This window comes from Oncorhynchus tshawytscha, linkage group LG33 (assembly GCF_018296145.1).
Source record: "Oncorhynchus tshawytscha isolate Ot180627B linkage group LG33, Otsh_v2.0, whole genome shotgun sequence".
Taxonomy (NCBI): domain Eukaryota; kingdom Metazoa; phylum Chordata; class Actinopteri; order Salmoniformes; family Salmonidae; genus Oncorhynchus; species Oncorhynchus tshawytscha.
The window spans coordinates 25,156,000-25,181,717 of record NC_056461.1 but is presented as its reverse complement, the minus strand read 5'-3'; the positions used below and the strand labels follow the sequence as shown (position 1 = coordinate 25,181,717).

The window sequence follows — 25,718 nt, the reverse complement described above, 5'->3', positions numbered from 1 at the left end:
ATTTACAAACTATGCCAGACATTGAAACACTTTGAACAAATAGATTTAATACATGACTACCGCAAAAATTCAATTAAAAGCTGAGTCTCAAATATCCTTTTTAATAGTCGGGCAACCGCACACATTTAAGTAAATACTCGCTGTTTAAAATAAATGGCAGGTGTAAATTAATTGCTTACGAGGTTTAATGTTTTATTTGATAATTGATTTAAATTACGTAAGTGAATGCTGGAATTAAACAATTAACTATGCAAATGAGCAAAAGCTGTGTGCATTAAAGAAATAGACATCTGGCTCAAATAGAAAGGGAAATGGGAATACCTAGTCAGTTGTACAACTGAATGCATTCAACTTAAATGCGTCTTCCGCCTGTCTCTAATGCGCCTGTCTTCAGTAATTTAAGAAAATAAACACCCGGGATATTAATTGAAGTTACTGTAATTCATTGATATGGCATTCAATGAACTATAGCACTGACTTTACTGTCTAATAACACCAATGAGTGGCATATATGGCTGTACATTTGAGAGAGGTACCTGGTGGAGCTCCTTGGGACACAGAGGAGAAACTGAAGCCCCCGGCAGACCTGTCCGAAATCATCATAAAGTATGAGAAAACACAGTCAGCCAGAGCTAAAAAAAAACATTCCTGTTTTCTGATCAAGAAGGTCTGACATAAAGTTTCCCTCTCTGACCCCTGACCCCCAGTGACTCACGCTGTGGTAAAGGAGGAGAAGGCTTTGCTGCTCTGCTCCCCTAGTGACGGGGCTGAGCTGGAGGAGGCCAGGGAAACTAGGGCATCAGGTTTAGGGGGTCCGCCTGGGAGAGAGGGACAGGAGGAGATGACATTAAAATAAGCATGACAAAAGAGTTCTAACACACCTTATACAAAGAGCTAATAAAATATGTAATATGATGAATGTAATCAAATGGATGTAATGTATGAATGGTTCAACCAGAAATTGTGTAGATTTGTAGAATATAAAAACCCTTGAAAAAAATATTACCTGGGAAAAGGTGGAAGGCATTTTCCAACGTGTCTTGATATGATGAGCATCTAAAACATCTTATCTTTATGTACTTACCAAACACAAAACCCTGGGGGGAAGCTGAGCGGATACTCTCAGCAGACACCTTCAGTATGCCTTGAATAGAATTCTGATGAGAAAAACAACAGAAGGAAAGTTTATACATCTCTCATTGCCATGGCTTCAAGAATAACTACACAAAGTAAGAGGGTGTTTTAGAGAATCTAACAATCAATGTTCATGTTTATCTTAAGTCAAAACTAAATGTAATTTAGTTCATCTCACTACTCAGAATTTGGATTCTGTTTCTTGCAAAACAGTGTTTTAGTGTTCATATACGCAGTGTTTTCTGTGAGTGTTTCTGTGTGTAGGTTTAGGAGTCATGCATCCCATGAACTTGAACCTGGTTCGGACTGAGGTGTGATGTGCGAGAGAGTTCCCCTGTATTCCCACCCAGTCGCCACTTGTATCACTCCTCCGCCGGCACGTGGGAGAAACCTGGGGCATTTCACAGCCCTGTCATAATGACCTTCCACTCTATCCTATAACATCGCAGGCCAGCGGTCAGCCAAGTACACTGGAACTCCAGGAACTACACGGAGTTGCTGAGTTCTTAGAGATGGGGTGTACAAGAGATATTCAGTCTCTGATAGCGGAAAGCACACAGATGAAACGCCTTGACAGTTGGGAGGATGTTAGATGGACTCTTCATACTCACTCGTTTGGCCTGGTTGGTGTTGGCTACCGTCGCCAAAACCTGCTGAACAACCTGACCAACCGGGGCTGGGACTGACGAGCTGAAAGAGAGAGAGAGAGAGAGGGGAAAGAAAATAATTGAGCAACGACCTGGATTTACACAGCACATCAAATTTTAAATGTTGCCTAATTTCTCTTCTCCACACTCTCTCATCAGGATTTGCTTTCTGAAAGTAAGTGAATGCAAGTCAGTCATGAGGAGACATGCACATATCTACAAATGAGGTATGATAACAATTCATGCCACATTGATTAATTGGGGTGTGTGTGCGCATTAGAACTTTGTATCAGCCTATAATTTACTACCCCATCTGAAAATACGTGGCATAATCCAAGGCTAATGTCGTCTCAGATAAAAGCCAGGGCCATGCACAATATCTACAGTAGTGAATAGAACACAGAAAACAAAAGCCATGGTGAACTGCACTGTCTCACTAATTATTCTCCAGCATCAACCCTATAACTACTGCCACAGACAGACCATAGCCAACTGAACCATACTGACGTGGATAGACACATTACAGGCCCAGTGTTGTGACTGAGAGACTGACTGGCTGGGGAGTGCATCTCTAAAATAAGCCCCCTATCTGACGGTTTGGCTGGGGTGGACTCGTTATTGTGAGCAGGGCTAATTTGGAAAATGGCCCCAGGGGGAGTCCTGCCTAAAATGTATTCAACCTCAACACAACAGTGGAACGAGGCCTGGCCCAGCAGAAAGTGAGAGAGTTTCTACATTAATTACATAATCTCAGAGCGATAGAGTTGGCGAGAAAGAGAGAGAGGTGGAAATCAGGGCTGAGCGATTAGTGGTTGAGGTCTGTTCGGTTCGATTATTCAAAAATAAATCACGGTTAGAGATTTCAATTATTTTTCTTGAACATTAAATGCATTATGAAATATTGACAAAAATTATAAAGAGCTTTTTAATGGAAATTCCAAAGTCAAAAATATTGAATATTCAATTGCCAAAACATTGAAAATGTTCCACATCGAGAAAAAGGAAATGACTATTAAATAGCAAAATATTTCAGTCGTGTATATTACTAGTTTAATTTGATGACTTTATAAAACTTTAAATTCCTTAAAATTCATCATCTCATCTCTGCTTAGGCAGTAGCAGCCAGCCAACCAACCATCTAATGTTATCTCTGTTCTCCCCATACTGTAGTCTTTAATCAACCTATTTAGCTAGGCTAGCCTGCCTAAATATGTTGCAGAGCTGTCTGATTAAATCATTTAACTAGTAGATAAGACATACTTTCACGAACTCTCTATCCCTTTCTCTCGTTGTGTTGTGTACATTCCTCTCTCATGCAGTGGCTTATGCGGTCTGTGTGTATCTAACTTATAGTAGCAGGCGTAAAAGTGTATCCATCTGTGTCATAGACGGAAAAGAACAGGCACAATGGATTATGGTCATTGTAGACAATTACCAAGTTTCTGCGCTGAACTAGGTTGAATATTTGCTTACTGAAAACTACAACTTCCTTCAGCCCAGTGTCCCATATAGTTCTAGACTTCAACTCTCTTGTGAATGATTTGATTTCCCTCTGGAGAAACGGTGTGAATGAACCGACATCGGTTCCCATTGTTTAATATCCCCCACAAAATAATGACAATTTGGTTAATCGATCAGCACTAGCGTAGATGGAAAGAGAAAGATTTTGGGAGAAGGCAGAGAGAAAATGAAAGACAGTGAGCGACTGGGAGAGAGAGATGAGAGAACCAAAGATGAGGGAGGGAGGGAGGGGACAGAGGGAGCTGTTTGAGAGAATGGGAGAGGCTGAAAAAAAAGAGTGATAAAAAAGGGGGATTGGAGCAGTGAGTGCTGTGAGGGATGAAAGAGGGGGAGAGACAGTTGGGAGAGGAGAGAAATGAGAGGAGAGATGCACTCAGATTGTTAGCCTATGCTGGCAGTGAATCAGATGCGATGGAGGCAGTGACCCGCTATCTAGCTGGGGTCTATTTATCTCGGCTGAGGGCCACATACACAAACCAGGGCTGATGGCTCGTGTGATGGACTCACCTCGACTGTGCCATGTCTCTACATCAGAGATACTGTATATCAGCCTGACTAGGGGCATAGCTCATCTACCGCTCTAGTGGAGATATGCCAGGGAGTGTGTTATAAGAGTGTGTGTGTGTTTCACATAAGGTTGGTGGGTTGTGAAATGGAATGTGCATGCTTTATTACTATGAAATTATTGACAGGGCACCAAATAGTTACAATTATAACTAAGGATAAGTTACAATTCTGAAGGCAATTTAGTTCTTAAAATGACAAGGCAATGCAAGACGGTAGATATTTTACCAAAATAACCAGCGTAAAGCAATGAATATGCAGGATGAATTAATAATGGATATTGTGAGGCAAAATGATGTACTAATGTGATAAACTACAGAATCAGAGTCAGACAGGGAATGGGGATTAGAGGGCCTAAGATCAAACAAACAGTTATTCTTTATATTTCAGAATGAAACAAGGCAGGCAGGGATTATAGGAGAAATATAGATAGTAATGATAAAAGTAACAGACACAGGTTACACACACATTCAAAGCAGGGAAAAGATAGGTGAGATCGAGCTGGTTACTCATTCAAGGGTTTTTCTTTATTTTTACTTTACTTTTACTTTTTTTTAAACTTTTTTACATTGTAGAATAATAGAAGAAATCAAAACTATGAAATAAAACAAACAAAAAACTTCAACAAATCAAAATATATTTAATATTCTTCAAAGTAGACACCCTTTACGTTGACAGCTTTGCACACTCATAGCATTCACTCAACCAGCTTCACCTGGAATGCTTTTCCAACAGTCTTGAAGGAGTTCCCACATATGTTGAGCACTTGTTGGCTGCTTTCCCTTCACGCTGCAGTCCAACTCATCCCAAACCATCTCAATTGGGTTGAGGTCAGGAGATTGTGGAGGCCAGGTCATCTGATGCTGCACTTCCTCACTCTCCTTGTTCAAATAGCCCTTAGAGCCTGGAGGTGTGTTGGGTCATTGTCCTGTTGAAAAACAAATGATCGTCCCACTAAGCACAAACCAGATGGGATGGCGTATCACTGCAGAATACTGTGGTAGCCATGCTGGTTAAGTGTGCCTTGAATTCTAAATAAATCATGACATTATCACCAGCAAAGCACCCCCACACCTCCTTGCTTTACGGTGTGAACCACACATGCAGAGATCATCCGTTTACCTACTCTGCGTCTCACAAAGACAGAGTGGTTGGAACCAAAAATCTCAAATCAGACCAAAGGACAGATTTCCACCGATGTCCAAGCAAGCAAGTCTCTTATTATTATTATTATTGGTGTCCTTTAGTAGTGGTTTCTTTGCAGCAATTCGATTATGAAGGCCTGATTCACGCAGTCTCCTCTGAATAGTTGATGTTGAGATGTCTTTGTTACTTGAACTCTGAAGCATTTGTTTGGGCTGCAATTTCTGAGGCTGGTAACTAATGAATTTATGCTCTGCAGCAGAGGTAACTCTGGGTCTTCCTTTCCTGTGGCGGTCTTCATGAGAGCCAGTTATCATAGCACAATGGTTTTTGCGACTGCACTTGAACAAACTTTCAAAGTTCTTGAAATGTTCCGGATTGACTGACCTTCATGTCTTAAAGTTATGATGGACTGTCATTTCTCTTTCCTTATTTGAGCAGTTCTTGCCATAAAACGGACTTGGTCTTTTACCAAATAGTGCTATCTTCTGTATACCACCCCTACCTTGTCTCAAAACAATTGATTGGCTCAAATGTATTAAGGAAAGAAATTCCACAAATTAACTTTTAACAAGGCAACTGTTAATTGAAATGCATTCAAGGTGACTACCTCATGAAGCTGATTGAGAGAATGCCAAGAGTGTGCAAAGCTGTCATCAAGGCAAAGGGTGGCCACTGAAGAATCTTTTTTGGTTACTACATGATTCCATGTGTTATTTCATAGTTGGTCTTCACTATTATTCTACAACAAAAATAAAGAAAAACCCTTGAATGAGTAGGTGTGTCCGAACTTGACTGGTACTGTATATACAGTGCCTTGCGAAAGTATTCAGCCCCCTTGAACTTTGCGACCTTTTGCCACATTTCAGGCTTCAAACATAAAGATATAAAACTGTATTTTTTTGTGAAGAATCAACAACAAGTGGGACACAATCATTTATTGGAACGACATTTATTGGATATTTCAAACTTTTTTAACAAATCAAAAACTGAAAAATTGGGCGTGCAAAATTATTCAGCCCCCTTAAGTTAATACTTTGTAGCGCCACCTTTTGCTGCGATTACAGCTGTAAGTCGCTTGGGGTATGTCTCTATCAGTTTTGCACATCGAGAGACTGAAATTTTTTCCCATTCCTCCTTGCAAAACAGCTCGAGCTCAGTGAGGTTGGATGGAGAGCATTTGTTAACAGCAGTTTTCAGTTCTTTCCACAGATTCTCGATTGGATTCAGGTCTGAACTTTGACTTGGCCATTCTAACACCTGGATATGTTTATTTTTGAACCATTCCATTGTAGATTTTGCTTTATGTTTTGGATCATTGTCTTGTTGGAAGACAAATCTCCGTCCCAGTCTCAGGTCTTTTGCAGACTCCATCAGGTTTTCTTCCAGAATGGTCCTGTATTTGGCTCCATCCATCTTCCCATCAATTTTAACCATCTTCCCTGTCCCTGCTGAAGAAAAGCAGGCCCAAACCATGATGCTGCCACCACCATGTTTGACAGTGGGGATGGTGTGTTCAGGGTGATGAGCTGTGTTGCCTTTACGCCAAACATAACATTTTGCATTGTTGCCAAAAAGTTCAATTTTGGTTTCATCTGACCAGAGCACCTTCTTCCACATGTTTGGTGTGTCTCCCAGGTGGCTTGTGGCAAACTTTAAACGACACTTTTTATGGATATCTTTAAGAAATGGCTTTCTTCTTGCCACTCTTCCATAAAGGCCAGATTTGTGCAATATACGACTGATTGTTGTCCTATGGACAGAGTCTCCCACCTCAGCTGTAGATCTCTGCAGTTCATCCAGAGTGATCATGGGCCTCTTGGCTGCATCTCTGATCAGTCTTCTCCTTGTATGAGCTGAAAGTTTAGAGGGACGGCCAGGTCTTGGTAGATTTGCAGTGGTCTGATACTCCTTCCGTTTCAATATTAATCGCTTGCACAGTGCTCCTTGGGATGTTTAAAGCTTGGGAAATCTTTTTGTATCCAAATCCGGCTTTAAACTTCTTCACAACAGTATCTCGGACCTGCCTGGTGTGTTCTTTGTTCTTCATGATGCTCTCTGCGCTTTTAACGGACCTCTGAGACTATCACAGTGCAGGTGCATTTATACGGAGACTTGATTACACACAGGTGGATTGTATTTATCATCATTAGACATTTAGGTCAACATTGGATCATTCAGAGATCCTCACTGAACTTCTGGAGAGAGTTTGCTGCACTGAAAGTAAAGGGGCTGAATAATTTTGCACACCCAATTTTTCAGTTTTTGATTTGTTAAAAAAGTTTGAAATATCCAATAAATGTCGTTCCACTTCATGATTGTGTCCCACTTGCTGTTGATTCTTCACAAAAAATACAGTTTTATATCTTTATGTTTGAAGCCTGAAATGTGGCAAAAGGTCGCAAAGTTCAAGGGGGCCGAATACTTTCGCAAGGCACTGTATGTCTGGAACCAATGTCTTCAGAGGACATTGACAGGCAGTCCAAAATAAAGCACTTCAATAGTCCAGAGAATTCTTGCAATGTCCCCACGTGGGGTGTCCTTGGACTGTTTTGTAGTTCATAATAGTAACCATATGGCTGGTCGCCGTCCGAACACAACAGTCCTTATTCTGAGAGCCCATTGAGTTTATTTGAGTCAATAATAATCTATTATGTTAGCCTGAAACAGGTGCGTAATCTGTAAATCCTTATTGTGAATTAAGCCTATGAAGTTGTTCCTTATGATTAGACCCACGCTGTATGTCTCCTTTGTTTCGTTTTAGGATTATTAGAATAATCGCTTGCCTCTATCCTTAGTTTAGCCTAGTTGAATATATCCCTCCTCCCAGATTAGGAGCCAAGGCAGTCGTGCATGATTCATACTCTAGTCCCTATTTCTTTGACAATTCTATTGTTGGATTCTACTGCATTGTGTAACCTATGGACTTGGACAAATCATATTATTCTGATATTGTAACTTGGTGGACATGGTGTTGACCCCTTTGGACAAGGCGTACTTTAAGGTAGTGTTTTAATTAACAGTGATGATTGAATTAGCCTAGCTCCTCTGCTAAATATAGTGCCTTTGAGTTGAGTTACTGTTTTTGGAAAACATATCTAATTAGGCTGTCCAGTATCTAAGTGGTAGCCTACGATTATTGAATTCCTGCTAGCAAGAGAGTAAGGTCTGATCAACCTAACTACCGTTTTTATTTTTCTGATAGTGAGTTCAAGGGGAGCTGCCATACTCCCTCACAAAGACTACAGCAGACTTTAATTACAGTTTAATAATTGTAATTTTGACCCTTGTAGTAGGTGATAAGCTATATATTTTGGTACCCTTCTCTTTTAATTAGGTGTCCAATTTAGTTTTATCCAGGTAATATTCAGTGTCCGCTGGTATTGCTAATGATTTTCTGATAGTTAATGAGGCTGCTCAACCTCCATTGCCCATACTAGTGTAACTTGACCTTGAGCCATAATTTTGATTTGAGACTTACGTTAGGTGACAACCTATAACTGTTGTCTGAAAGTGCCCTGCTCTGAGTTAGGCGTACTATTTTTGTTTGCGTGACCACATTATCATTGCTAGTGATCAAAGCCTATACGTGACAGGGTACACAACCTGAACCAGTCATAATTTATATGTGTATTTCCCAGAGCCAACAAGCTCTTTATATGTACATGCAACTCTTGCAGGAGGATAGTCTTTCGACATGCAATACACTGCTCAAGGTAGTCAATTGGCCACAGATGACACAAGATGCCCCTAAAGAGGCAAAAGCTGCCTAGTTTGTTCCCAATTTCAACCAGTCCCATCCACTTTGCAAAGCAACTCAAAGAGTTCCAGGGGGGTGACCATCATTTTAATGCCCCAGGGTTAACCAAACCCCATACGGTCTTCCTCGTTCTGTAAGCCAGGCACTCCCTGGTCGATGTGCATTCAGATAACCGTTAAATTGTATATTAGTTACTATTGGTTATCCATAAACAATTGTCTTGGTTGTGTATTCTAATCTTCTAATCTTTGTGGTAAAGCTCTATAGTGTATAGTCCTCGTAGTCAACTTGAAGTCAGACTTTTCACACCATTAGAATTTGTGTGTGGGATTAGCACTCCTCCTGTGTCAATTGTTGTTGAGATTGTTCAAAGTAGCCACCCTTTTCCTTGATGACAGCTTTGCACACTCATGGCATTCTCTCAACCAGCTTCATGAGGAATGCTATTCCACCTATCTTTTCATGTGTGTGTAACCTGTATCTGTTACTTTTATCACTACTATATTTCTCCTATCCTATTCTCCTGCCTGCCTTGTTTCATTCTGAAATATAAAGAATAACTGTTTGTTTGATCTTAGGCCCTCTAATCCCTATTCCCTGTCTGGCTCTGATTCTGTAGCTTATCACATTAGTACATCATTTTGCCATCACATCAACCTGTACATTCATTGCTTTACCCTGGTTATTTTGAAATACATTATTTATTTTGAAAAATATATCTACTGTCTCCAAGAATGCATTGCTTTGTCATTTTAAGAACTAAATTGCCTTCAGAATTCCATGTTAACTGAAGTTGCATTGTAACTATTTAGAGAGAGACGCAGAGACAGAGAAGAGCAGGTGGCAGAGCTGGGGATGATCACTCAGCTCATCAGCCGCTTTCCTCATGGCCGTCTCAGTGCTGCATCAGTATGTGCACCACGTCACCCTGGGGAGCCCGCATGGATCAATAGACACACAAGCAAAGGACTGTGTGTGTGTGTGTCTGTGGAGGAAATAGCCTAAGCACTAAACAAGACAGACACACTGAACAGGCTTGACAGATATGCAATCTAAACGCTAATAGATCCTGGATCATCCGCTATAGACGTATAGCCAGTGAGGTTACAGAGGAGGATGTGTAGTGTAAAGTGACAGCTGATCTTCTGACAAAGTTTAATCACATGGTGATGAGTTTGAACTGTGGGGTGCCAATGCTGTCATCTTGAAGCCCACACTCACTCAAGCATGCCCAAGTCAGGCCAAGAAAAGCCAGTGAAATCCCATTGCCAACAGGGTCCCTTCCAGGGATAAGCTCTCTCATCAGGCAGTGCGAAAGATACTGGTAACTAGAGGTCGACCGATTATGATTTTTCAACACCGATACCGATTATTGGAGGGCCAAAAAAAGCCACTGCCGATTAATCGGCCGATTGTTTTTATTTATTTGTAATAATGACAATTACAACAATACTGAATGAACACTTATTTTAACTTCATATAATACAGCAACAAAATCAATTTAGCCTCAAATAAATAATGAAACATGTTCAATTTGGTTTAAATAATGCAAAAACAAAGTGTTGGAGAAGAAAGTAAAAGTGCAATATGTGCCATGTAAGAAAGCTAACGTTTAAGTTCCTTGCTCAGAACATAAGAACATATGAAAACTGGTGGTTCCTTTTAACGTGAGTCTTCAATATATCCCCAGGTAAGAAGTTTTAGGTTGTAGTTATTATAGGAATACTATTTCTCTCTAGACGATTTGTATTTCATATACCTTTGACTATTGGATGTTCTTATAGCCACTTTACTATTGCCAGTGTAACAGTACAGCTTCCTTCCCTCTCCTCGCTCCTACCTGGGCTCGAACCAGGAACACATTGACAACAGCCACCAGAGAAGTGACACAATTTCACCTGGTTAATATTGCCTGCTAACCCGGATTTATTTTAGCTAAATATGCAGGTTTAAAAATATATACTTCTGTGTATTGATTTTAAGAAAGGCATTGATGTTTATGGTTAGGTACATGTTGGAGCAACGACAGTCCTTTTTCGCGAATGCGCACCGCATCAATTATATGCAACGCAGGACACACTAGATAAACCAGTAATATCGTCAACCATGTGTAGTTAACTAGTGAGTATTATTGATCATTTTTTATAAGATAAGGTTAATGCTAGCTAGTGGTTAGAGCATTGGGCCAGTAACTGTAAAGGTTGCAAGATTGAATCCCCGAGCTGACAAGGTAAAAATCTGTCGTTCTGCCCCCGAATAAGGCAGTTAACCCACTGTACCTAGGCCGTCATTGAAAATAAGAATGTGTTCTTAACTGACTTGCCTAGTTAAATAAAAGGTGTAAAAATATATATATATATTAAAAAATAATAAAAATCGGCCAAATCGTCATCGAAAAATAACGATTTCCGATTGTTATGAAAACTTGAAATCGGCCCAAATTAATCGGTCGAACTCTAATGGTAACTAACTCAAGATCTGTCACTGGTGTCGTTTTCAATGGGAGCAAATTAAGCATAGTGCGCAGAACAAGCAAGGTGGTGGGCATTGCCAAGCACAAGCTAGCGAGATCATATTGGTGCGTTTTAGCCTTTTTACCGTTATCCAATAACTCAATTCACCCATACACCCATTCACCCATCCTAAACAAAACCATTTTTAAAAACTTTGGCAATGGGTCAAGTCTACAAAACATGGTGCACTCTTCTTAATAGATTATAGTTTTGGGAACAGAAACCTGAATTGAAATTGAATGTTTCATCAATGAGAAAATTAGCAGAAAGTCAGCCAAGTTTCATCTAGTTCCATCTTCTCTCACTTCACACCACTAGACTAAACAGGTGTTTCAGATTTCTACATCCTGTGAGACATTTGGCTCCTTCTTCCATCTGTGGCAGTACGGTGCAATGGAACACGAGTAGATAAGTAGTTAACCAACAGTGAAGCATGCAATAATTCAGAATTACTCCAAGCACGGTAAGGATTAGATAGGTGTAAGCAAAATGGTGATGGCAGGTTTTTATTGGAGACTCCTCCATTTTGCTTACACCCAACTAATTATTTCAGATCTGCAAAGGCCGCGGCTAGGAGTTGTTTCTCCATGCTATAACGCATCCATAGTTAAAAACATGTCAGTTTGGTGAGCAGCACCTGGGTGTTGACCGCTCCCCCTGCGGCTTGCCTTGGGTCAGCCACACCCACTGAATAATTCAGTGTCTCTCCATCAAAGTTGCATGGGCAGGCCTTAGCAGTGCATTAACTCAGATGAGAGAGAGCTCTGCTGTCGCCTGCTCTTTCCTAGGTGCTATAAGTCAAGCAGACACACGCGTCAGCTGTTCATTCCCAGGAAATATTAATAAACACACTTTTTTTTATGACAGTTATTCATTTTTTAAAAACCTTAATTTAACTAGGAAAGTCAGATATGAACAAATTATTATGTACAATGACAGCCTACAGGGGAACAACTGCCTTGTTCAGGGGCAGAACGACAGATTTTTACCTTGTCAGCTCGGGGATTCAATCCAGCAACCTTTCGGTGCTCTAACCACTAGGCTACCTGCCGCCCCATGACGGTCTTCATCCATAACAGTCGGTTACATGGTAACTGAGCCAGCCCTACACACGCACACAGCGTAACCTGGCACCAACAGACACACACATTTACAAGCACTGCTATGAATCAGCCCAGGTTTACAAGTCAGCCGGCTTTGACACTGCCAGCCAGGCTAGGCCAGGCACCAGTGACAACCCAACTCCAGTGCAATGTTCCTGCTGTTAATTGGAACATAGTACACTGTAACTCTATCACACAGGCACTGAAGCTTGAAATTAAAAGACCACCCACGGATAAAATGAAATGAATTAATCAAAGTAAATCTTAATAGGACGGATAGGAAGCTACAGCTGGTTATATGCTTGGAGGTGCTCTGCTCAAAAGACCATGACTGGCATGTATAAGTAAGATACATTTTGTCAGTCGTGTGTGTGTGTGTGTGTGAGAGAGAGTAAGTAAAAGGGCATGAGATGACAGATGTAGTAACAAGAAAGAGAAATACAGGAAAGGAATGGGAGAGCAGAGGACAGAGGAGAGAGAGAGATAGTGTTTTCTCTCACACAACTACTGCTGCGGTTAGGTTCTCACCCATACACCAAATCCCATTCTCCGTCCGGACGTTGGCACGCCATCAAGTGAAAGGTCACAGTGGCTCTTGGCATCTGGCTGGCAGCAGCAGCTCTGATAATCTATACTATGTCCCCAGTTACACACCGTAGCTGGGGCAGGACAACACCACTACTGCAGTAAAGACAGGACAGGCTGGGGACATGGGATTAGTAAATGGCTGTTCCTGCGTACAGCTCTTCTGGGAAGTAATAACCTGCTTATAGGTGACTATTAGCCATGGGTGATGTAGCTTGATGCTGTGGTGAAAAATAGGGAGCAGGGCCAAAGTAAGAGACAAAGAAGATCTCCCTAGACAAGGATGATGGCTAATGTGCATTTGACAGTCTTAAATGTAATCAAAATGTAAGGAGTCGTCTGAATAAATCAATTTATTCAAACTATTTAATTCCCAAATACCAGTTACTGTGTACAAAGAGTAGAACATTTGTGGGTTTAATCGTTATCTACACTTCAGAAGCATAAAATGCACTTTCAACTGCTCCGTCCCCCAAGAACAATTATAATGAAAACAGAAACTGCTGACGGTACAAATTGAAGGTCCTCCTCCGCCCTCCAGTCTGAATGTGCTGTGACATTGGGGAGTGACATTCGCTCTCTGTCATTATGACAACAGGGACACAGGCCTGTACTAGGGCTGGGAATTGCCAGGGGCTTCAAGATATTACAATACTTAAGTGCAGATACGATATGTACTGCGATTCTCACGATTCTATATGTAATGTGATTCGATACGGTGATTTTTTTATTGCGATTCAATGTTCCAAACATATTGCTCACCGTATGTCTGCTACAGAGGGACATGCGAGAGCATGAGGAAACGAGTTTTGATCAATCATGGAAATAAAAGTGCTGAAAGCAAATTTGCTTCCAATTTAAAAAGATGGAGGACAACACTATGAAGGAAAAATACTGGAGTTTTGCTGCAGGTACAACTAACATAAAAATAATATTGCGATATCAAAACGATACATCATCAAAAATAATATCCCGATAGGTAACTATTTATCCCCCATCACTAGCCTGCACCCGTATGCCAGCTGCCAACATCTGTCCAACCTTGCACCGCTCAGTCCCTCTGGCATTGACAAATGACATGCACAGCTGTCATCAACAGTCATTTATATCAGCAATTGCAGTGACACAAGAGGTCAAAAATTGAGCACACTCACGCAAGCGTGACGGGAGTCTGTGTGTGCATCCAATGTATGTACTTTTTGGGAAGTGTGCGTATGTGTGTGTGACCTCAAAGCTCTAATACACATCTCATATTATTGAGCAACGTTAAGTCTTTAATTAGCAGCGTTCCATCTGACTCTTTAAGTCACAAGGTCAGGATGTCAGCCATCTAACCGTCACTCTAGGCTCTAAAGGCGCCCGCATAGTAGGTTCAGTTTGATCTTAGCAGAAGGCGACACAAACGTCTGTTCCTCCAATACTCCCTTTAAAAGGAAAAAGTGTGTGCCTGAACAGCCTAAAGAAACCTGACGAACGCAAAAAGTCCGAACACTTCCATAATTTGTGCGCAAACTGTTTCCACTGGGAAGCATGTGACAGGCTTATGGTTGGTAGAAATCTAGGACTGTTGTATGAATGCTTCTCTAAGCATGTTTGGAGGGTCTTGATCTTGCAAATCCAACCTCAAAAACAGCTGGTTACATGCTCTGGAACTTTGGTGACTACTGAAAATTGTTTTTAAACCTCCCGCTTTGGGCTGAATGTGTCAATGTGTACTTCATACAGTGGGGCAAAAAAGTATTTAGTCAGCCACCAATTGTGCAAGTTCTCCCACTTAAAACGATGAGAGGCCTGTAATCTTCATCATAGGTACACTTCAACTATGACAGACAAAATTAGAAAAAAAAATCCAGAAAATCACATTGTAGGATTTTTAATGAATTTATTTGCAAATTATGGTGGAAAATAAGTATTTGGTCACCAACAAACAAGCAAGATTTCTGGCTCTCAAAGACCAGTAACTTCTTCTTTAAGAGGCTCCTCTGTCCTCCACTCATTACCTTTATTAATGGCACCTGTTTGAACTTGTTATCTGAATAAAAGACACCTGTCCACAACCTCAAACAGTCATACTCCAAACTCCACTATGGCCAAGAACACAGAGCTGTCAAAGGACACCAGAAATAAAATTGTAGACCTGCACCAGGCTGGGAAGACTGAATCTGCAATAGGTAAGCAGCTTGGTTTGAAGAAACCAACTGTGGGAGCAATTATTAGGAAATTGAAGACATACAAGACTACTGATAATCTCCCTCGATCTGGGGCTCCACGCAAGATCTCACCCCGTGGGGTCAAAATGATCACAAGAACGGTGAGCAAAAATCCCAGAACCACACGGGGGGACCTAGTGAATGACCTGCAGAGAGCTGGGACCAAAGTAACAAAGCCTACCATCAGTAACACACTACGCCGCCAGGGACTCAAATCCTGCAGTGCCAGACGTGTCCCCCTACTTAAGCCAGTACATGTCCAGGCCCGTCTGAAGTTTGCTAGAGAGCATATGGTCAGATGAAACCAAAATAGAACTTTTTGGTAAAAACTCAACTCGTCGTGTTTGGAGGACAAAGAATGCTGAGTTGCATCCAAAGAACACCATACCTACTGTGAAGCATGGGGGTGGAAACATCATGCTTTGGGGCTGTTTTTCTGCAAAGGGACCAGGACGACTGATCCGTGTAAAGGAAAGAATGAATGGGGCCATGTATCGTGAGATTTTGAGTGAAAACCTCCTTCCATCAGCAAGGGCATTGAAGATGAAACGTGGCTGGGTCTTTCAGCATGACAATGATCCCAAACACACCGCCCGGGCAACAAAGGAGTGGCTTCGTAAGAAGCATTTCAAGGTCCTGGAGTGGCCTAGCCAGTCTCCAGATCTCAACCCCATAGAAAATCTTTGGAGGGAGATGAAAGTACGTGTTGCCCAGCAACAGCCCCAAAACATCACTGCTCTAGAGGATATCTGCATGGAGGAATGGGCCAAAATACCAGCAACAGTGTGTGAAAACCTTATGAAGACTTACAGAAAACATTTGACCTCTGTTATATACCCTTTGTTGGCAATGACAAAGTATTGAGATAAACTTTTGTTATTGACCAAATACTTCTTTTCCATGATCATTTGCAAATAAATACATTAAAAATCCTACAATGTGATTTTCTGTTTTTTTTCTTCTCATTTTGTCTGTCATAGTTTAAGTGTACCTATGATGAAAATTACAGGCCTCTCATCTTTTTAAGTGGGAGAACTTGCACAATTGGTGGCTGACTAAATACTTTTTTGACCCACTGTATATGCATAATCTATGAGCAGTACTACTGTGTTACCTCAATTAGCCACAAAATCCAGTTTGAAAGTTACTTTTTCTGGAAACTTATGTGCCATTTTCCCTGGGCCAGCCCCCTAGCAATTCGATTTATAGCCAATGAACTTCAGCCCCTCGCTATTTGAGTGACAGATAGCAAGATGCACACACAGCAGAACTACTGGCTAAAAAGTATACAAAAGTACCGGAGAATCTCTTTAATGCTTTCAGTCTCTAGACATATTCACATAAAAATACTTGATGTCTTTTTGTGTGTGTTGATCTTAAGGGTTCAATATCACGCTTTAGTCTAGTCTATACACCAATGCCCTTCACATATACCCCATTAGCGTTACAACCTGGGTGCCCCCCCCGCGCACACACTCTCGCTCTCACACACATACTTTATATCATGGTCCATTGCCCACGTGTATGCCCATCCCCCACATACACAGCCCCCCCCATGCAGCGCCAGTCTAGTGCTGTGACCGTCTATGTGCTGGACCAGGGGAAATATTTCACAGTATGTTTTGTGTACTGTATATGGCACACTCGCTCACCACGTTCTTTTCATTGCCCCTATTTGTATGTGGCTGTATCTTTCTGCCTCAGCGAGTCACTGTAAACATGCCTCACCAAGCTAAAATAACGATTCTCTCCCTCTACCCCTCTCTTCCTCTACCGTGACCTCATTTTAAAGCCTGGCCAATCGGAAGACCCTGCATCGCTCAAACTCAAAAAAATACAAGTTATGCTTATTAGACTAAGGAAGACGTATTTCCGTGACTTGAGTTGTTTAAAAAAAGAGAAACAGATTCACTGTGGCAGACCCTAAGGGACTCTGTGAGGGACACAGCACTGTCAGCAGACCCAACACTGCAGTGCACAGGACTTTAACTTAGACAAACAGAAACACACACAAGAATGCTGCGGTGTACAGTATTAATGTGGACTGTAGGTTCTGTGTACAGTAATGGTGAGTCAGATTGGAATCATCCAATTATTGTAATATTGTAGTGGTATGAGATAGGAATCCTTCAGCCGTGCTCCTAATCACGAGAAATGTATTTACTTTGTCACATTTCTTATCTACATATATATATTTTTAAATATAATGTCTTATCTATGTGCATATATTTTATGTTTTGGGAACTGCAATCAGAAAAGGTGCCTAGCATTGTTGAAAGTAGGCTCCAGGTAAAGCCCTGATGAAGAGGGATGGTAATAAAGATGAAGACTTACTTGATCACAGTGGATACAGGCAGTGGCGGTCCTTTGTCCTTGAGCTCCTGGACGTTGACCACCTGGGGAACGGTCTTCAGGGTAGACTCTGCCAGAGAGGAACTGACCACTGGTTGTCCACAAAGGAGAAAAATCAAATGATCATCATCATTACACAAAAGTGATAAAATACATGCAAAAGCATGTTGAAATTCTTGCAAAGGATGCAAACATTTTACTCAAACTATTATATTAATCTGACTATCCACAATAATAGCATAATTGTGTGCATCTAACAGTACTAAATGTCACGTTATGTTGGGTTACTGACACACAGACGTATACTACCATGAATAGGCCTAATTAATTAAAAGTACTGTTTAGATAATTGAATTTGTTGACTAAAGTTTTATCAACCATAATTCTGCATCGTAAAACCATGGGGTTGTCAGTTCACCAGTGATCCTGGTCTTTGTCTCCCCATGGTGTCAGAGTATGAATATGGCATGAGGACAGATGGTGAGCTGAAAAGCTTTACCGGTCACTAAAGCTCTGCTGGTCAATACATCGGATTGTCAAACTGTTTTCAGTGTAGCGAGTCCACCAATGAAAGCTTCTTCCCAGATTGAAAAATTAACAAACTAGCAAGTTATACTACTGAGGTTAAAAGAGCATAATATGGTCGAACAATACGGAAACAGGTCCCATGTCCTGTGCGGAGCAGAAAATGAAACATTGATAGATTTTTACTAGGTAAATGCAACGTTGTATGGGAGTTACAGTGACAGAAAAACAGTCACAAAGGCATTACACTTTCCATTATTTGCAACCTCTACAAATGTCCAGCCCCGCCTACCTGTTTTCTGATTAGCCATTTGCCTGAGGAAAGCAGCTTTAGCAGCAGCCTGTTGGGCAGGGAGGGGGACGGGTGTGGCCTTCTCAGTGGGAGGGGCTCCGTGCTTCACCGTCTTAGTGGCTAGTGCCGTACTGTCCGCACCTCCCATGTTGATCTTATTGGTTGGAGCTAGAAAAATCGCTAAAGATGTTAGTACATTTGATAACTTACTGTACAAGAGACCAGCTCTCTGAAAACCACATTGAACAGCACATTGTCATATGGTTGGCTGTCCCCTCTCTGTCCTGATGGTTGTTACTAGAAGATAAAACATGCAATACAAACTACATAGTACAAAAACAACGTTTTAGAACCTCTTGTTATCTGACCAACCTGGTTAAATAAAGGTAAACTAAAAAGTCAATGGAGTTTCCTACCTGTGCTTAGGATGGGGCTGAGTCCCAGGCCCATGCCCAGGCCCTGGTGCACCTTGCTGAAAGGAGTGGACTGGATGGCACCAAACCCTGGGGCTATGGAAGGGGTGCGTACCACTGTGGGGTGGCGGGGCATAGAGGTGGGCAGCACGGGGAGGGGGGCAGGCTCGGGCTCCAGTTCCTCCTCAAAACAGTGGGAGTAGTCTGGGTCAAGGGCCTGAGACAGGGAGGAGGTGGAGCTCACATCGTCCAGATCCTCGTAGTAATTGGGAGAGAGGAAGGCCGAGCGGAACAGGTTGGCTGGGGTAAAAGATGGAACCATTCAGGAGAAGTACATTCCACACATTACTTACACTACACTGCTCACTATGTTCTGTGTGTTGGGAGTACCTGGAGCAGTGGAGCGGACTGGTGGTGTCTGCCTCTTGGAGAGGAAGTTACGCAATTGAGACTGCTTCACTGGAGACATCTTGGCTGAAGAAGTGGAAAGAATCATAATACATTTACATCACTCAAGAACAATAGTTAACACAGTGATACACGGGTTGGAAAGTACTTTACCTGAAGACTTTAAGGTCTTAGGAATGGTGTCTAGACTGGCTTTCAGGAGTGCATCTCTCAAACTCTCCAGCTCGTTGTCCAAACTATTAAACACAAAAGTATTTTTTTATTTCACCTTTATATAACCAGGTAGGCCAGTTGAGAACAAATTCTCATTTACAACTGCGACCTGGCCAAGATAAAGCAAAACAGTGCGACAAAAACAACAGGTACTCATGGGATAAACAAACGTACAGTCAATAACACAATAGAAACATCTGTAAAGTGTGTGCAAAAGAAGTAAAGAGGTAAGGCAATAAATAGGCCAATAGTGACGAAGTAATTACAATTGATCAATTTACACTGGAGTGATATGTGCAGATGAGGATGTGCAAGTAGAAATACTGGTGTGCAAAAGAGCAGAAAAACAAAAACAAATATGGGGATGAGGTATGTAGTTGGTTGGATGGGCTATTTACAGATGGGCTGTGTACAGCTGCAGCGATCGGTAAGCTGCTCTGATAGCTAACGCTTAAAGTTAGTGAGGGAGATATAAGTCTCCAACTTCAGTGATTTTTGCAATTCGTTCCAGTCATTGGAAGCAGAGAACTGGAAGGAAAGGCGGCCAAAGTAGGTGTTGGCTTTGGGGATGACCAGTGAAATATACCTGCTGGACAGTGTGCTACGGGTGGGTGCTGCTATTGTGACCAGTGAGCTGAGATAAGGCAGGGCTTTACCTAGCAAAGACTTATAGATGACCTGGAGCCAGTGGGTTTGGCGACGAATATGTAGCAAGGACCAGCCAACGAGAGCATACAGGTCGCAGTGGTGGGTAGTATATGGGGCTTTGGGGACAAAACGGATGGCACTGTGATAAACTGCATCCAATTTGCTGAGTAGAGTGTTGGAGTCTATTTTGTAAATGACATCGCCAAAGTCAAGGATCGGTAGGATAGTCAGTTTTACTAGGGTATGTTTTAGAGGTCGACCGATTATGATTTTTCAACGCCGATACCGATTATTGGAGGACCAAAAAAGGCCGATACTGAATACTCGGATCGATTTGTTTTATTTATTTGTTGTAATTGTCATTGTTACAATACTGAATGAACACTTATTTTAACTTAATATAATACATTAATGAAATATATTCAATTTTGTTTAAATAATGCAAAAACAAAGTGTTGGAGAATAAAGTAAAAGTGCAATATGTGCCATTTAAGAAAGCTAACGTTTAAGTTCCTTGCTCAGAACATAAGTACATATGAAAGCTGGTGGTTCCTTTTAACATGAGTCTTTAATATTCCCAGGTAAGAAGTTTTAGGTTGTAGTTATTATAGGAATTATAGGACTATTTCTCTATACCATTTGTATTTCATTTGACTATTGGATGTTCTTATAGGCACTTTACTATAGCCAGTGTAACAGTATAGCTTCCGTCCCTCTCCTCACTCCTACCTGGGCTCGAACCAGGAACACAACGACAACAGCCACCCTCGAAGCAGCGTTACCCATGCAGAGAAAGGGGAACAACTACTCCAAGTCTCAGAGTGAGTGACATTTGAAACGCTATTAGCGCGCACCCCGCTAACTAGCTAGCCATTTCACATCGATTACACCAGCCTAATCTCGGGAGTTGATAGGCTTGAAGTCATAAACAGCACAATGCTTGAAGCATTGCGAAGAGCTGCTGGAAAACGCACAAAATTGCTGTTTGAATGAATGCTTACGAGCCTGCTGGTGCCTACCATCGCTCAGTCAGACTGCTCTATCAAATCATAGACTTAATTATAACATAACAACACACAGAAATACGAGCCGTAGGTCATTAATATGGTCGAATCCGGAAACTATCATCTCGAAAACAAAACATTTATTTTTTCAGTGAAATATGGAACAGTTACGTATTTTATCTAACGGGTGGCATCCATAAGTCTAAATATTCCTGTTACATTGCACAACCTTCAATGTTATGTCATAATTAAGTAACATTCTGGCAAATTAGTTTGCAACGAGCCAGACGGCCCAAACTGTTGCATATACCCTGACTCTGCATGCAATGAACGCAAGAGAAGTGACACAATTTCACCTGGTTAATATTGCCTGCTAACCTGGATTTCTTTTAGCTAAATATGCAGGTTTAAAAATATATACTTCTGTGTATTGATTTTAAGAAAGTCATTGATGTTTATGGTTAGGTACAGTCGTGCAACGATTGCTGTCCCTGAACAAGGCAGTTAACCCACCGTTACTAGGCCGTCATTGAAAATAAGAATGTGTTCTTAACTGACTTGCCTAGTTAAATAAAGGTCTAAAATATATATATATTTTTTAATCAGTGTCCAAAAATACCGATTTCCGATTGTTATGAAAACTTGAAATCGGCCCGAAATAAATCGGCCATTCCGATTAATCGGTCGACCTCTAGTATGTTTGGCAGCATGAGAACTGAGTTCATGAGGACTGATAGCCTACTTCATTTTTAATCCACTGTGCATCATTATTTGCAACACACACATGCCCCAATGAACATTTGACATATAAAAAACTGAACAGACCAAAAACATCCTCGTGCTGCTACATATCTGGCCATTGTATTTCAGGTATACACCCTTGTACATACCCCTGTTCTGTGGGGGTGGCTGCAGCGGGCTGGGTGGGGCCAGGAGTACTCCAGGCTGCAGTCTTGTTGTAGAGCCGCAGGGCATGGAGGTCTTTGACCAGTGTGTCCAGTCTCTGCTTCTGCTGGTTGATGATGTCCAGGTTGTTGGCCAGGGCTGTGAACAGAGCCTCCCTTTCTGGGACAATCATGTGTCTGGGAGAGACAGGAGTCACAGAGGGAATTGGTTAGAAAGGAAACATTTAACATACAATGAATGATAATGAGAAAATCGTCATAGGAAATTAATTACAGGTCAAAAATTAAAGTGATCTATTTTCTTTTTCTCACTCACTTCTGTTTCTTCTTCTTCTTCTCCAGATGTTTCTCCCACTCCAGGTCCAACACGTCGTTCACATCCTCCACAGCAAACTTCACATACTGGTACAGCCTGCGGATCTCCTGGTTAAGGGGAAAAAACCACAAGGAAATTAACACCCAACAAAACAAAGTCTGCTGTACGAAAAACTGTTTAACATGGGTCATCTTGTTCAATAGTGTTTTGCCTTTGCCATTTCTAAAACATCCACTCTGATGAATCATGGAAGTTCCCTTTACACACCCAACCATCCATCTCATCCTCCCATAATGTATAGAGCAATCATCCTCCTCCCCCCCAGGCTTACCTTGAGTTGGTCTTCACTGCGTGGGTCCAGTGGTTTCTTGTACAGCAGCTGCAGGTAGCCTCTGTCTCTGTTGAGCTCACTCATGGCCTTGGCGTCCTCTGCACCGGCAAAGCCCTCCAGCATGGTGGTTTTCAGAGTGCTGATGTCCCCATGGAGAGACTGGGGAGAACAAGAACACACACATGGTCAGAGCCTATGAGGGATAGAAAGGGTCTTTGTCTTTAGGAGGTTGTAGTGTGTGTGGTACCAGTTTGTTGTGTGTTATTTTGAATTGGACACAACTGGATACATTAACAATGGCAACTTCACCAAGCTTCATGTCCTGATTCAGACTGGCTTTACCTCTCATTTTAATAATACAATCTAATCAAATTCAGTTCGTACCTCAGTGGTTTCTTTTATCTCCAGGGTGAAGACGTGGAGATCTTTAGACTCTTTCCTCAGCTCCTTCATCTCCTCTATGGTGCCCACTCTAAAGTCTGCCTTGTGGCTGCGCGCCTTCAGGTCAGCCAGCTCCTTCTGGAAATGGCCAATCTGAGAGGAACACAATCAGCATGAAGCTACCATGAGGACAATATACTTACTGTAAAATGATTGGAGCATGGTGCTGGAAATAGCCAAGTGGTGGGTTCGATTCCTTTGTGGGTTAACTACAGTGATTATGTGAGGTTTTTACTATTTTCTACATTGTAGAATAATAGTGAAGACATCAAAACTATGTAAGGCCATTCTACTGCCAGTGTTTGTCTATGGAGATTTTATACACCTGTCAGCAACGGGTGTGGCTGAAATAGCCAAATCCACTAATTTGAAGGGATGGCCACATACTTTCTTCTATACAGAACCATTTTTTACATTTTTTACATTGTAGAATAATAGTTTAGACTTCAACACTATTAAACAACACATGTGGAATCATGTAGTAACCAAAAAAAGTGTTAAAACAAATCAAAATATATTTTATATTTGAGATTAGTAGCCACCCTTTGCCTTGGTGACAGCTTTGCACACTCTTGGCATTCACTCAACCAGCTTCATGAGGTAGTCACCTGGAATGCATTTCAATTAACAGGTGTGCCTTGCTAAAAGTTAATATGTTCTTAATGCGTTTGAGCCAATCAGTTGTGTTGTGACAAGGTAGGGGTAGTAGACAGAAGATAGCCCTGTTTGGTAAAAGACCAAGTCCATATTATTGCAAGAACAGATCAAATAGGCAAAGAGAAATGACAGTCCATCATTACATGAAGGTCAGTCAATGTGGAAAACTTCAAGAACTTTCAAAGTTTCTTCAAGAGCAGTTGAAAAAACCGTCAGGCGCTATGATGAAACTGTCTCTCATGAGGACCGCCACAGGAAAGGAAGACCCAGAGTTACCTCTGCTGCAGAGCATAAGTTCATTAGAGTTACCAGCCTCAGATTGCAGCCCAAACAAATGCTTCAGAGTTCAAGTAAGAGACATCTCAACATCAACTATTCAGAGGAGACTGCGTGAATCAGGCCTTCATGGTCAAATTGCTGCAAAGAAACCACTACTAAAGGACACCAATAAGAAGAAGAGACTTGCTTGGGCCAAAAAACACAAGCAATGGACATTAGACAAGTGGAAATCTGCCCTTTGGTCTGATGAGATCAAATTGGAGATTTTTGGTTCTAACCACCGTGTCTTTATGAGACGCAGAGATGGTAAACGGATGATCTCCGCATGTATGGTTCCCACCGCATTGAGGTGATGGTGTGATGGTGCTTTGCTTGTGACACTGTCAGTGATTTTTTATAATTCAAGGCACACTTAACCAGCAAGGCTACCACAGCATTCTGCAGCAATATACCATCCCATCTGGTTTGCGCTTAGTGGGACATTTACCCGACCTCAACCCAACTGAGATGGTTTGGGATGAGAGACCGAGAAGTGAAGGAAAAGCAGCCGACAAGTGCTCAGCATATGTGGGAGCTCCTTCAAGACTGTTGGAAATACATTCCTCATGAAGCTGGTTGAGAGAATGCCAAGAGTGTGCAAAGCTGTCATCAACACAAAGGGTGGCTACTTTGAAGAAACTAAAATATATTTGGATTTGTTTTTATGGGTTTTATTTCATAGTTTTGATGTCTTCACTATTATTCTACAATGTAGAAAATACTAAAAATGAAGAAAAACCCTTGAATGAGTAGGTGTGTCCAAACTTTTGACTGGTGTATATATATATTTTTTTAAATCACAATGCCGGACACTCCTCACCTCTGTTTCATCAACCAAACAAAACAATAACAAAGACGCTGGGACGAACAGTGGTGCTGTTTCACATGTGCAGATTACAGCTTTAAGAGAAAGATTAATCTGTTACCTCCTCCAGTATTCCAGCCATGACTGGGTCCGAGTCCTTCCTCTGCTGCAGCTGTCTCTCCAGGGCCTTCACACTCAGTGCTGCCTACAGGAGGGAACACAGACAGATTTTGTCTCTACTATTATGACCGGTACTACAAGAAATGGATTGGCCTAATACCCGAGAAGGCTGATGATTTAATACCTGTGGAGTGGGTGCACTTGTCTGGGTGGCTGGGGCAGGTTTTTGTGCAACGATGGGGGGTGTACTGGTTTGGACTGGGCGAACTGGGGATGAGACAGAAAAGATAAAGGATCACAAACCAAACTACAACATGACTGAATACAAACAGTGTAGCTATTCCCTCCGCAAGGCAATCAAACAAGCTAAGCGTCAGTATAGAGACATACCCCAAGCAACTTACAGCTGTAATCGCAGCAAAAGGTGGCGCTACAAAGTATTAACTTAAGGGGGCTGAATAATTTTGCACGCCCAATTTTTCAGTTTTTGATTTGTTAAAAAGTTTGAAATATCCAATAAATGTCGTTCCACTTCATGATTGTGTCCCACTTGTTGTTGATTCTTCACAAAAAAAATACAGTTTTATATCTTTATGTTTGAAGCCTGAAATGTGGCAAAAGGTCGCTAAGTAAAAGGGGGCCGAATACTTTCGCAAGGCACTGTATGTGGCAGGGTCTACAGTCAATCACAGACTACAAAAGAAAACCAGCCCCATCGCCGACCACGATGTCTTGCTCCCAGACAGACTAAACAACTTTTTTGCTCGCTTTGAGGACAATACAGTGCCAC

The 25,718-nt window shown here is 41.6% G+C and overlaps 1 protein-coding gene across 1 annotated transcript in view; it reads right to left on the bottom strand.

Moving 5' to 3' along the window:
• Positions 1 to 25,718, bottom strand: part of LOC112233457 (nuclear pore complex protein Nup214-like) — a 65,675-nt gene that overhangs the window by 25,392 nt on the left and 14,565 nt on the right. Inside the window, 15 exon segments of the mRNA XM_042311735.1 lie at positions 537 to 586; positions 716 to 818; positions 1,085 to 1,157; positions 1,746 to 1,824; positions 17,515 to 17,623; positions 18,350 to 18,517; positions 18,766 to 19,062; positions 19,153 to 19,236; positions 19,324 to 19,406; positions 21,926 to 22,117; positions 22,257 to 22,363; positions 22,588 to 22,746; positions 22,972 to 23,121; positions 24,930 to 25,013; positions 25,113 to 25,195. Of these exon segments, the coding sequence (XP_042167669.1) occupies positions 537 to 586; positions 716 to 818; positions 1,085 to 1,157; positions 1,746 to 1,824; positions 17,515 to 17,623; positions 18,350 to 18,517; positions 18,766 to 19,062; positions 19,153 to 19,236; positions 19,324 to 19,406; positions 21,926 to 22,117; positions 22,257 to 22,363; positions 22,588 to 22,746; positions 22,972 to 23,121; positions 24,930 to 25,013; positions 25,113 to 25,195 (1,821 nt within the window).